This window comes from Diuraphis noxia, unplaced genomic scaffold (assembly GCF_037042655.1).
Source record: "Diuraphis noxia isolate RWA-SAM2 unplaced genomic scaffold, SU_Dnox_SAM2 contig0004, whole genome shotgun sequence".
In the NCBI taxonomy this organism is placed as follows: Eukaryota; Metazoa; Arthropoda; class Insecta; order Hemiptera; family Aphididae; genus Diuraphis; species Diuraphis noxia.
In genome coordinates, this window is record NW_028301714.1 from 20,149,899 (window position 1) to 20,164,087 (window position 14,189).

The 14,189-nt window shown below is 25.3% G+C and overlaps 1 protein-coding gene across 1 annotated transcript; it reads right to left on the bottom strand.

Annotated features, from left to right (window-relative positions):
• Positions 1 to 1,467: 1,467 nt before the first annotated feature.
• On the bottom strand, positions 1,468 to 10,725 carry LOC107164080 (bumetanide-sensitive sodium-(potassium)-chloride cotransporter-like). Its single transcript, XM_015511765.2, has 17 exons — positions 10,604 to 10,725; positions 9,868 to 10,129; positions 8,237 to 8,487; positions 8,063 to 8,177; positions 7,853 to 7,992; positions 7,600 to 7,794; positions 7,291 to 7,522; positions 6,234 to 6,355; positions 5,276 to 5,411; positions 4,977 to 5,188; positions 4,664 to 4,902; positions 4,431 to 4,592; positions 3,445 to 3,551; positions 3,224 to 3,338; positions 2,416 to 2,540; positions 2,065 to 2,170; positions 1,468 to 1,998 (listed from the first exon to the last, which is right to left on the bottom strand). The coding sequence occupies exons 1-17, from the start codon at positions 10,652 to 10,654 to the stop codon at positions 1,869 to 1,871; spliced, it is 2,700 nt and encodes an 899-aa protein (XP_015367251.1). The 5' UTR covers positions 10,655 to 10,725; the 3' UTR covers positions 1,468 to 1,868.
• Between the last annotated feature and the right edge of the window lie 3,464 nt (positions 10,726 to 14,189).

The window sequence follows — 14,189 nt, forward strand, 5'->3', positions numbered from 1 at the left end:
ATTACCCTTCCTCGAGCCACCTATATTGATAACGATAAATTATTACGGATAAACCTTAGACGGTTAGTATACTTCTCAAGTTCCTGTATTATATAGTGCAGTATAGAGTACCTACCTACCTTATCTCTAAGTAATTTTATATTTCTGTGACTGTTTAATTATGGAAATAATTAAATTCACTCAAGGAAATGACAAAGTTTGTTTTAAAGATTTTACTTACGTACGTCAACAAGATTGTAAATTTTTTATTAGATGGAGTTGTTTAAAATATAGTTCGTTTAAGTGTCCAGCTATTTTATGCGCAATATGATATTTTATATTTGTAATATTGTTCATTATTATCATAATTATTTTTATTTTTTGCGTAATCTAACTGTGTGATCAAGATAATATTGTAATAGTAACATCATTCAAATTTTAAATTTTTTTAGTATTCTTAATTATTATTTTAGACAGATGTATACAACAGTTAGGAATATAGCTTTGGGGATTTTTTTTCCGATTACCGATATCTTTAGCTTGTATCCGTTTATTGAGTTAGGATTACGTATGTTTTTATGTTGTACAGTGTCAAATTGCTCTGCAGAACAATCCTTTAGTACACCAAAGAGAACAAAATTGTACTTGGATGATAGGCTCAAATCATTGGCTATTGAATCTGATTTCATCACATATTTTAAATATGAAGATGTAAATAAATAATTTGGTTTACAGGAGACTAATCGTAATAAACGTGTAGGTATAACTACATTTCTATACATACAGGGCGTATCATAGGACCATGCATATGGACCATATGTCAGAACTTCGTGATACACCTTGTATATATAAGTATATATTATTAACTAATAACTTATTAGTAACTAAATTTAAATGTTTTACACAAATCTGACAAATATGGTAAATTATTTCGTATTAAATGTGACATTTAATAATTATACGTTTTCCGTAGCAATTACTATACATTAGAAGATTTGAAAAAATATGTGTCAATTATATAGAACGTCACGATACAGAACAGGAACCAATTCCATTCTAAATCGAAAGATATCGTTTACATTAGAGGCTTAAGAATGCTAATATTAACCATAGAAGTGTTTCATAAAAGCCTAAATTTACAGTAGTAATAAGGCATCTAAAAATTCTACAACATAGCTGCTGACAAACAAAACTCTTAAACACCATCATCATTAAAGGATAGTGAAGTCACTAAAGCACTAGGATCTTCGTGCACGAATGGTTTGCCAACATAGTGTATAATCAAACTGTTGAAATGTATTTCTACGAACGAGAACTCCGAATACTTATTAACATTATTAATAATTTAAACACCAGAACCATTGATATTGGTTTATATTTTTATAAAACGAGAAGACAAGAATTATATTAAATTTTATAAATTAAAATTTATCTAATCTAAGCAATAAATGAATTAATAAGACAAGACTTAAGAAAAAACCTATTTAAAGCCTTATAGGCACATTTGAATAGCTTGAGATCTCTAAAAAATCAAAGTTCTATCAAGTATTATCAAACATACAACAAAATAATGAGGTATTAGAAATATAATATTATGTAAGCTTTGATTTTATCAATAGGTTACCATATATAGTACAGGTAATAAGGTTGTTATACAAGTATATTTATGCTCATTTTTGTATGTTTGTACGTATGGTATTACGTTTTAATTAACACTAATTTTTATTTTAAAATATATAATCCAGTAGTGTAAAAGTAAAAAAAAAAAAAAATATTAACTGCCTAATATCAACCTATACATTAATCTAAAAGAAAATTCAAGTGTCCATGATTGTACACATAATAAAATATACAATGTTTAATGTTTGGATATTAAATATATTTATGTCTTAAGCATTGACGGCAAGAACTGACTGAGTACTCCCATTGATTATAATACACGGTGGTAATCCTCTAGAAATCGTTTCTATCCAACACATGAATAGTAGATTGATTTCTTCGTTATTTTTTGGAGTCGTTCTGAAATTTTTTTTAAATCAGTCTTTCATATAAAAATTAACTTAAATATAACACATTAACACTTACAAGATGATAAGATCAGAGTTAAATGAATGTAATTCAATTAAATCTCTTAAAAACAACGTTTCAGCAATATACTCTTTTTGTAAATTGAAATCTTCAAATTGATTTTCTGGAAAATAATAATATGTTGAGTAAATATAAAAAATAATTTTTGCTTTTCAGATTGTTGATTATTTAATCAAATACATCGCCAGTATGAAAAATAATAAAGATTTACTAGCTAAAATGCATACAACGTATAACATTTTTCCCCGTATTTTTTAAATACACTGATCACAGGATAAAGAGTTCTTTTAGGTTATTTAGGTATATTACATATAGATAATTAACGCATAACAATTAGTTTTAAGTTACCTTTGGAAGTTGCACGTTTCAATAAAGAACTGAAATATATCATTGTTGTAGGACCAGCGGTGCTTGATAAAATGATATCCAAGTAATCGAAATTAATTCGATACAGTGATAACAATTGTTTTAATCTGAAAAAATGGATTTATGTACATATAATATATATATATTTATATATACATTTAGCTTTATATTCAACTAACCTTCTGAGAAAATAGTGCTTACATTAATTTTCTATTAATATTGATACTATTATATAGAGAAAATGGACAATTACCATGAAGGAAAATATTTTTGGGGGAGGGGGTGAGTTTTGATCACTTAACCATTTCCTCTGCGCACGTTACTGACACATTTTTTTTAAATATTAAATTTACATATTATATATTGTTACGTATTAAATAATGTTTATTGTTTATATATATATATGGTGGGGGATTGTCCTACCATACGCGACGTATGTGTCTCCCACGACATTTAGTTTACGTATGTTGTTTCAACAATAAACACGTCATAATCATTCATACCTATATACTGTAGTTATATTGATTAACATTTAATTGCTGCATTTATATTAATGCAACGATCCAACATATATCATTATACATAAAATATTGTTTAAAAAAAAAACGTACTTATTAATATAAAACAAATTTCATTATTGAAACTGGAGTAAGCACAACATAATATAATGTTTATTGTTTAATATATTATATTAAACAATAAACATTATACACCCTTATAAATTACTAATTATCCTTACTAATTCGATATTTTTAATTAATTAATAGATTTTCCATAAAACTATATTTACTTGTTTTTTTCTTCAGGCAAACATTCAACTTTATTTGTTACTCCGAAAATTCGAAATTTACAATTTTTCCACGCAGTACTATGCTTTAATATAAATGCAATGATTAACGATAGACCTAAATATAATTTAAAAACATTTTTATTGTTTCCAACAAGTTGTATGGATATTTGAAATAATTTACTAATTACTTTAGAAGAAGAGTACTTATTTAATTTACCAACCTCCATCGTTGTATAACCACCACACATCGACAGTTCCATGATTTCGTTTCTTCTTCTCGAATGAAAATTCTTTGTTCTTCATATTAACAACAAAGCAATCATTGACCCTGCAATTATTTTTCTATATTATATTTTGATTACTCTATTATAAATCAATTTGGAAAACCGACCAGTCACCACTGTGTGATCCTATACAATTCTCGAATTTAAAACATATTATTTATAACAAACTATAATTCCATGAAATATAAAAAATATATGTCTAATTAATTATACACCTTATTAGTTATTATGTATTAACATTTAAAATAATTAAAACAAATAATTTTATTTTTAATTTATAGGAAATTTAAAAAAATCTTTTAAGTGGATACTCATATTTTGGCATTTTTAAAAATATTGCATCAAGGAATATATTTTTATTAAATTCTCTTCAAAAACAAAATTGTGCCTAAATTTTATTTATTTACTACTCAGTTTTATAAAAATAACAATTTTTATCGTTGGCTCAAATAATTTAAAATATTTATTTTTAAAATTATCAGCTTTAATAATCAATAAATATTGACATTGGTATAAGCTGCACGATAGTGTATGAAATGAATGGTTATATAAACTGATAGGACTGATATACCAGGTTATTACACGTTATATTATTATGTTATAATTAGGAAAGATCACTCAACGGGTGTGTTAAATTACTAGTTTCTAAATGTATCTTTATAAATGCAATAGATTAATATAATTATATACAATTTATACACAGTAACTACGGAGAGTATAATATAAATACCTAATACTTTATAGTATCAATATTCGTGATCATAATCATAAGTATACGTATACTGGTAACTAAAATGTGGGCAGTCAGAAGGAAATAACGGGGATTTAAGGTGGTTTACGTACACTTATGTTAAAAAACTCAAAATCTAAAAAACTAACTCAATTAAAAAAAAAAAAAAAACAATAGTATTAGTTATTTATACTTTTGTTGATTTCTCATATTTTTATCCAATTGCGTTTTGCACGGAACTTCTTCATTTTTGTTTAAGTGCTTAAAATCTTGAATTAATAAATTCTGATCATCATGAATCTCGGTTGATGGCACACGAACCATGATTGTTGACATGTTATTCATATTTGCCACACTAATAAGTGAATATGACTTATAAGTTATTTGAATGTAAACTATTTTAAATTTATACTTGAATTTTCATACTTGAAAATATTTAAATAAGTTTGAAGGTCTTGATACGGACAATTTAACCAATCTGACTTGTATCCAACCATTACTATATTTGGTCTCAATTGTCCATGCCCACAACTATATATCAAGTATGTTGCTAAATCCAATTCTATGTTATCAATGATAACATATAAGGATTTGATTCCAGACTTTCTTAACCACTGAATTCCTTTGTCAAGACATATTTGCTTTTGCCTCGGCGTAATCGATATCTTTAAAAAAAAAATGCGTATTCATAATTTTAATATGTTACACATTTTATCATTTTTAGATATAGGTATCTAACCTTTTCAATATTGACACACATCTGTACACCATTGTTCTTCGTAATCAAATGGGCTAAAGAAACTAATTTTTTTCTTGACTCAGGGTTTCCAGAAAACACAATTAAATTAGGTAAATAGTTTTTGATATGGTATTGAATTGTATCGGCCTTGTACACGTTTTTTATAACTGTTTTTATTTGTTGTGTTTGCATAGAAGATCCCCAATTTAAAACTTGATTTTAATATAATTATAATTAATAGAAAATATATCGATCAACTAATTAGTGAAGTTCATTATATCATAAACAACTTAACCAACCTTCTTTTTTTCTACCAGCAAGTATGTACAAAACACATATAGCACTTCCAATAATTAATGACATTTGTGAATCAATAAATATCATTACTGAAATGCAGATTATAGCTACAGCAAGACTTAACCATTTGTTATAAAACTAAAAACATAATTAATGTATGTTATATTGTTATACAAATTATACGTAGGCAGTTTATATTTTCAATATTCTCAATATTCTCAATACTCTTTTCTAAATTAACTTTTCTATTACTTCAAATTTCAGGCCTAATAGTTTTCTTAAAAATCCGAGCATTGAATAATCATTATAGGTAAACGGGCACTTTGTACGGATTATTGTTTAAGATGTATAACGTGGAAAATTTCTACTATTATATACATAAGGTATATATTGTAAATATAAGTAGTAAGTATTATTTTAAAACATAGCTTTTAATAATCTAATACAATATTAAGATTTATAATTATATTATTGATCGTATGATTATTTTGATTATTATTAATATAAAATATTTTATTACCATTTACTTTTTATTTTTAATTTAACAATATTTATAATATTATATACTATATCTTCTTGTATATATAGTATAAAGCGTCCACGTTCTGCAATGTACTTTTTTACCCGACCCGACCATACAAAGTGTCCGCGTTTCGCACTTTTAATGCTTCACCTTACAAAGTGGCCTAGAAATTCATAGGTTTTCGAAAAACATATTTGATCTTTCACTTCTTAAACTAATCACATCAGACACCGCTGTATTTAATACTTAAATAATCCCATAGTCAATAAAAACCATATTATGCATACTATTGTCAGTAATTTATCTTTCTATCTTGTTTATTCTATACAATTTTAATTTGTAATCGTGAACCTAGAGAATAACTTCTTGTGGAAACCATATAAAACAAATATATATGAATATATGTGTGTACATATTATTTACTGATAAGTAGGTACCTTGTATGTAGGCCTCCAACCCAAAGGCTTAAAATATTCGACATGAAATGTGCACAAATTTAACAATGCATAGGCAGATAAATAAATAGTTGAGATCACTGAGGCAATATCATTTAATTCACCTGAAAAATACATGTTATATAATTTTAGATGACTGTGAAAAAAATAATAAACAATTAGGTACATGTTGTCTTCTTATCTAGACAATGATATTATGATACTACTTTTTATAATATAAATGTCGATGAAAATAAGTTAAACATTTCGGAAAAATTTTAATATTTGAACTTAATAGCTTTTTGAATACTACCTATATAACCTATTAAATATAACTATAGTATAAAATAATAATAAAGTTTAAACTATATTAAAGCTTGTATAATATTATAATAAGATAAAATTCGAAACCCATACTAAAAAATTGTTTTTCAAAAATCAAGTATTAATTTAATGAAGCTGAAATATATATAACATACATTTTAAGGTTTAAAATATTTTATTGTACTTAATATAAAGGTTTGGCAATGATTTTAATTGGAATAGGTACTGTTATTGCCACATATTATATTGTGTAATATATATGCACACTATTTAATCAAAAGTATGTACCCAGCTGTTAATTATTATACGAGTATAGTAATTATTAAAGTTAATTAATTAACTAATTAAATAATACTTAGATATTATAATATTTAATATTAATAGAGTCACAGAGGTATATATTCCACATGTAGTCAAGGAAGAACCTTGGAACAAGATTGTGATGTTTTGTGGTTTTAAATCATTAAATCCTATTCATATATTGGTATAAGAAAATAAAAAGATAAATTATTTCTAAATATTTTATTTAATAATTAGTTATTAGTAACACTATTTATTACTTGTTAGTCATTAAAAGTTTATTAATACTTTGACAATAATTTAAAAAATTTTAAATTTCATAAAATATTAGTTTCTCTTGAAATTTAATCAATAATCATCAATGATGACTAAAAGTTAAAAATGTTCTTAAAAACAATTTAATAATCTATATAATATGCAAATTATGATTTAATACCGATAATAACTATTATTGATGACACAATCATGGCAAATATATGTGCACGATAGGGTTCGTTACTTTTCCCATAGCCTTTTGCTAAATATTTAAGAAGCGGATAAACATCATCTTGTCCCATTCGCTGTAACAGCTTTGGAACGGATATTAATGCTGTTAAAGCAGTACTAATAGTAGCTCCAAAACATCCGAAATAAATAGTAATCGGCCATAATGAAATCGACTGATATACCTAAAAACATTGAAAAACAAATGTTGATTTACATGTATAACAGATATGAATATTAATTATATTTATAATAAATTAACATTTATGTCTTTATACAATCCCTTTGTGCAATTTCTAAACGAACAATTCGAAAAGTATCCATCTTGAAATTCGTTCTCGTTGCCACTAGCTTCTCTCAATTGAACTGATCCAGGAACTACTATCAATACAATATACGAAATTATACTGATGATAATTGATAATAATGTTCCTTTTGGTATTGAATCACTAGGATCCTAAAAATATTTCGAGTTTATGATCTCTTATAAAATTATTATTTATTTTTGTGTGTACTTTAAGATCTCCCGATATATTTGCTCCAGCTTGTATACCAGTTACAGATGGAAAAAACACAGCGAAAATTGAAAAAAAAGATTGCTGAACGTTATTATCAACCCTATAGTCTGAATACCAGTTTTCTTTAAACGTTTTCACTGGAATAATGTAATGTTAACTCATATTACCTACGAATAATAATTATTAAATAGCAATAAAAAATATTACTGTCGAATCCAGTGAAGCCTGATGCCTTAGCTAAGGTACTTTTTGGGCCATTATATGAGCCAATAATGACATTAAAAATACCAATAATTATCGCAATAAGAAGAGCATTTTGTACCTGAAAAAAGTTAAAGAACTATAAATATTTCAATAATTTATGAATTATTTCATACAGACTTCAGCTTCTCTATCCATGCCGATACAACAAAGTATACTCATAATTATTATAGATACTACTCCTAATGCTTTGAATCTAACATTTGAATCTATTATAGATATATGTCTTGATTGTAACAATGATCTTAAAGATACACAAAATCCAATTGCATTCATAGCCGCAGAAATAGTGTTTGCTAATGCTAATAAAATACCAATTGACGCTCCAAATTCTGGACCAATCGAACGGGAAATAATGAAATAAAGACCCCCTACATATGAACAAAATAATAATTAATTCATAATTTATAAAATTTTAAACTAGAAACTATATTTTTATTAAAAACAGAAAGGAGATCACTTTTATCAAGATGCCTATAACTATATAAGACATTACCTCAATATTCAAATTTATTATAACAACTGAAAATTAAAATAACTTTGTATTTTTATTACAATATTCCAAGCAAGTTAAAGATAAAAGTATCTTGTGAGCTGTGACTTAGATTTTATAATATTGCTATTTTATCATCGACAATTATTTCTGTATTTTAGTATTTATAAACTATCTACCGTGCAACTGCTGTTGCGATAAATAACTTAGGCTCAATTGGCGTTCGTATATAATACGACGTGAGACTCATATGGGCCATATTAAAGAATTATAAATAATTCCCACAATCCCACCCTCAAACATATATACATAATACATCGTCATTAATCATAATTAATAATAAATGCTGTGTAAAATGATTTTAGAATCAAATGTTGCAAGTAATACAAATGAAATTTTTTATTTAGTTATTTATTTTATAATGAATATGATAATATTGTAGAATAGTTATTACTTTTTAGTTACGGAATTTGTGAATTATATAGATAATTTATTTAGATGGCTATACATTTTATCTAAATGAAATTTAGATGTCAATTTTATTTTTATCTAGATAAGATAAAGATATACAGTTTTTGTCTAGATAAATTTAGCTTTGATACATCACTGCTAACAAGTCACCATTACTTAAGTAATAAGTTATATTTACAAAAATATTTATTGTAATGTTTCATAAAATGTTTGTAGTATGTACATTACAAATAAATTAGAATTTAACAACTTATTATATTTAAAAAAAATATCGTTAAAGTTATCAAAAATTACATGAAAAATACAATTAATTAAGCAACTTAAACAGATAAATTATATGAAAATGAACAGGACTATAGTTAATATAGAAATTGTTAACAAAAATAACTTCAAACTTATCATGTCTGTCATAACTGTCTAGTATAGTGATGAAATATAGAAAATATATTTAATTGTAAATACAAATATACAATACATTAAAACTAATCAATTATGATTATGATTTTTTTTTTTAATAAATCTAGTTGTATATTTGTATAATATACTAGCTGCTCCCCGTGCATTTCGTTGCTCGTTAGAAATACCAACTCTATATGATTCAAAATTTGTATTTAATTCATCATATGATACCCGATTAGTCATTTTCAAAACTGCCAGTGACGAATTCCCGTGGGTTTACCCTATCTTAATCTTCATTAAGAATGTTTAACACAGTCATATAAAATACAGGACTAAAATTATATTCAATCATAATATTAATATTAATTATTATTAAATAAAATAATACCTCCTTTTACTTTTCCATTTGTACTGATCGCAGACAGTGAAAAAGTTGTTATTAGAATAATAAGCAGGGAAATAAAAATAATTATGATTGAATGAAATATTCCAGCTTGTGCTAAAATCCATGGCATCCGCAAGAATAACATTACGCCCCAGATACTGAGTAGACATGGGATCAACACGCCTTTGACCCATCCTAGTTTTATTCCTGGGCTCAATTCTATTTTGTTTTCTTCCTCACGATATAAGTCATTATAAGATTGAATCTTTGAATATAAAAAGTCATATTATTGTAAAATTAAAAAAATATAATAATATAATAGGTACAGTGATTTTATAAAAATATTATTATTCTCATTTTAAATCTGTGCCCTAAGGTGCAATAATCGTGAAAAACATGATGAAATAAACCATTCAGCGGTAAATCTACATTTTGATTTGTATAAAATATAAATAAGTAGAACTTAAAAATAAATTGATACGATTTTTACATTTTTCGTGGTGAATTTATTTTCTATATTTTGAAGAAAAAGTTTTGTAAGATATTCACATATATGAAATACGTGATTTTTATAGTACCTAGTCAGTTTTTAAACATTTAATAATATTAAGTTTAAATAAAAATGGTGGAATATTTATAGTACCTACCACTTATGAAAAATTTAATTTCTAGTGCACAGCTATAAAAATCAATGAAATTAAAAATATTATAGAGTTTGTTTTGTAATACAAGTATCTACCTGGTCAATCCAAGGACGGCTTTTGTTTTTAATTTCATCGTGTTCTGACATGTTTTCAAGCTTTCAACATTACAACTGCTACATCAAAAAGTGGAGTTTTATATAGTGTATAGTAATTGAGTCATTATTTTAATTAATTAAATTTCTTGTACAATAACATTGGGAATAATAATATTATACCATAAAAGTTCACGAGATTTACACATTTGATAATAACATTGGAATATTTGATTAGATATATAGGTACATGTCTCTAGAGGCTATCATAATTAAAACTATGAACAAAACGAACTGGCCATAAAACGTGTAATTGTTGTACTTATATAAAAAAGTTAATTGTTTTTATTTTAATGTTTTTAATTGTAAGCATGAATTTAATATTTTAACAATAGGTATCATAATAATAATATAGGTATACCTATAACAAATGTAGGTAATAAACAACATACTAATAAATGAATGATGTGCAAAAAGAAAATATTATTCAAACAACACTATACCTTTTTTTTTTCATTTATTAATTATAATTGTTTCAACAAAATGTTTGTTTTTACAATTTTTTTTTTTATAAACATTTATACTATTTATACATTTCATATATAGAGTAATACAATTTGTACATTATTTTATTTTTTAGTAAAATGAATTTAAATTTGAGTTGTTTAGTTAGGTCATTGATCTGATGATACCGATGATGAAGATGATGAGGATGATTCTGGAGGTAGCAAGATGTCTTGAGGTAGCCGTGGCTTTAGTCTGCGGTTTTTAGTTATTTTCCCAATTTTGAAGTGAAGGGCGCCTTCTATTGTTTTTAGTTTCGTGTGAAATTTTTTAAATTGTTCAATTATCCATGTGTTTATGTAAGGTATACCAGTGTCATTATGGAGTTGTGTTTTTCGCATGAACCATGGGGCTTTAAGAGCTATTCTGAGAAATTTATTTTGAATCGTTTGTAATTTTTTAATTTTTGTTTGGGATGCGGCTGCCCATATTGGGCATGCATATGTAATTAGTGGTCTTATTATTGATGTGTATATTAGGAGAGAGCATTTGATTTAAAGTGTTGAGCTGTAATTTATTAGGGGGTATAAGATTTTCAATCGTGTATAGGCTTGGTTTAATTTTTTATTTATATGCATTTTCCATGTTAATTAACACTATACCTAGTTACTGCAAATGTCAATGTTTTAAGTACTTTAAAATATAATATAAGTATTACACATTTATGAAAGTCAGAGTTTGATCACAGTGAAAATAAAATTTAAAAACTGAAGAGAAATTCGAAAAATAATGTTGTTATCCACTACAAAGCAATGAACGATGAGCTAATAATCAATAATTCATATTATACTGTTGATTAAAGTGAGAAATAATTTATTAGATTAACAAACAAGTATTAGGTTAGCAAAAAATCAAAAATAATCACGGAACCCAAAACAATGACTGTTCCCTGTACGCATACTGTGCACAAAATTTTTTTAAATAGGTAAAATTGAGTAAACTGACATATAAAATCGATTTTAGATGTTGGTGTAACTCTAAAACAAATTATTGTAGACACATGCAACTTTTACTGAATGTTTATATTGGCATTTTCTTTACTTGATAAAATGTTTAAAATATTTCAAATTATTTTGAGTTATTTATAGATGTTTTCAATCTTCAGTTTTTTCAGCTTTTTTTAAATGTCAATAAAATTTTATTCGTTGGTTAAAACAACTTTAGAATTTAATAAAAGGCTCCTAATATACTGTTACAATGGTAGTTGAAAAATATTATAAATACAATCACAATTTTTTTTTTTATATAGGCACTTAAAGTACGAATTTTGGCAAAAATACGTAAAAATCACAAAAATGTTTAGGTTATTTAGTTAGAGTTAGAGTTATAAATTCATGAAAATTAATATTTTTAATCTAAGATTGAAAATTCAATTAAAGATTCTTCATAAGTTTGTTTACCTTTATCAAATAAAAAATGTCCACCAAAAAGTCAAATTAAATTTTGATGAACGTTTAAATTTAAAATGTGTATAGAATTGGCTATTCACTCAATTTCACTTTACCGATATTCTTATTGTGTTGTTATTCAAAAACGAATAATTCTAGAAATTTGAAATATATACCATATGTTTATTTTATCAATTTCTATATTTGATAATATTTTCAAAATATTTAAGTTCTTTTCAAGACTTCAAGTTATGTTAGACATTTGGAATTTAAAATTAAATTGAAAATTCACAAATTATATTCAGTTAAAATATACTAGTCTATAAATTGACAAACTGTCTCCGTTCAAATTCGTATTTTTATAGACAATGATATAATACCAACAAAACTCAAATTTAATAGGTACATCTATTACAATAATCTATTACAGTAATCTGCTTGTAACATGCTGTATAAGAAAGAAACATCCACTTACTCACTTTTTAGTTTTTAATACAAGCACTCGTTATTTCATATTTGTAATCAATTTTTGCTTTTAAAAATAGTAAAAGTAAAGTATCCGTATTTCATAAAAAAAATTGTAAGATTAATTACAGAACAATTTTGCTTTATAACTTTATTACTTTATTACTCTCGATAAAAACTTTTTAATTTAGTAAAAATATTGAATTTTTAATGCAAAGTTCCTCATAATAAGTTTTTTCTTATAGTTTACTTAATTTATAATTTTTAAATTAAATTGAAAAATTCCCATTAATCAATTTTTGATATTGTATTGTATTTCTAAAACAAATACCCGTCGACTCCTGAAATGTTCACTAAATATTTGTTTAGCATTTTCCATACATGTTACAATGATAAGTTATTCTAATTTTGTAGATTATTTAATAGTAGCCTAACCTAACCTTATCAACAAAAAAGTCCACCAAAAAGTAGGTATCGCTATTATAATGGCCATGAGGTATTTTTGATTTTTATTATTTTGTTTAAACTATTTTAAACTATTAAACGATGAAAAAATCTTAAGAGGACTTGATACCCGCATGTGTTGTCTCCGTCTTACAAGTGCGTGACATGGTACATTTTTCGCTCAGCAAAACACGTAGTGTAGCTTCGTTAGTTTAAAAATTAGAGTGAACTGACCTCTTATAAAATTTAAAGGTAAGATTATTATCTAGACCACCTCATATGCTTTTTATTATATATTAAATTTAAAGCGAGTTATTAGTATTTTAAAATTGTAAATTTTTTGTGCATCTTAAAATACTGATAACTTCCTTTAAAATTTAAACATAATAAAAAGCATATAAGGTTGTCTAGATAACAATCATACCTTTAAATTTTATAAGAGCTCAATTCATTCTTATTTTTAAGCAAATGGAGCTACATGTGTTCTGCTGAACGTAAAATGTACTATATAATGCACTTGTAAGACGGAGACAACACGTCATGCGGGTATCACGTCCTCTTAATTTAAATTCTTCTTAAATATTCAATGATATTATAATAGGGAAAGTTTGCGATGTTGAGTGGATTAACGGAAACTATGAATTTGATTGACTTTTGGTAATTGGTTGAGTGATAAAGTGTATGAAGTATTAACATCATAAATAATAAAATAATACAACACATTCCAA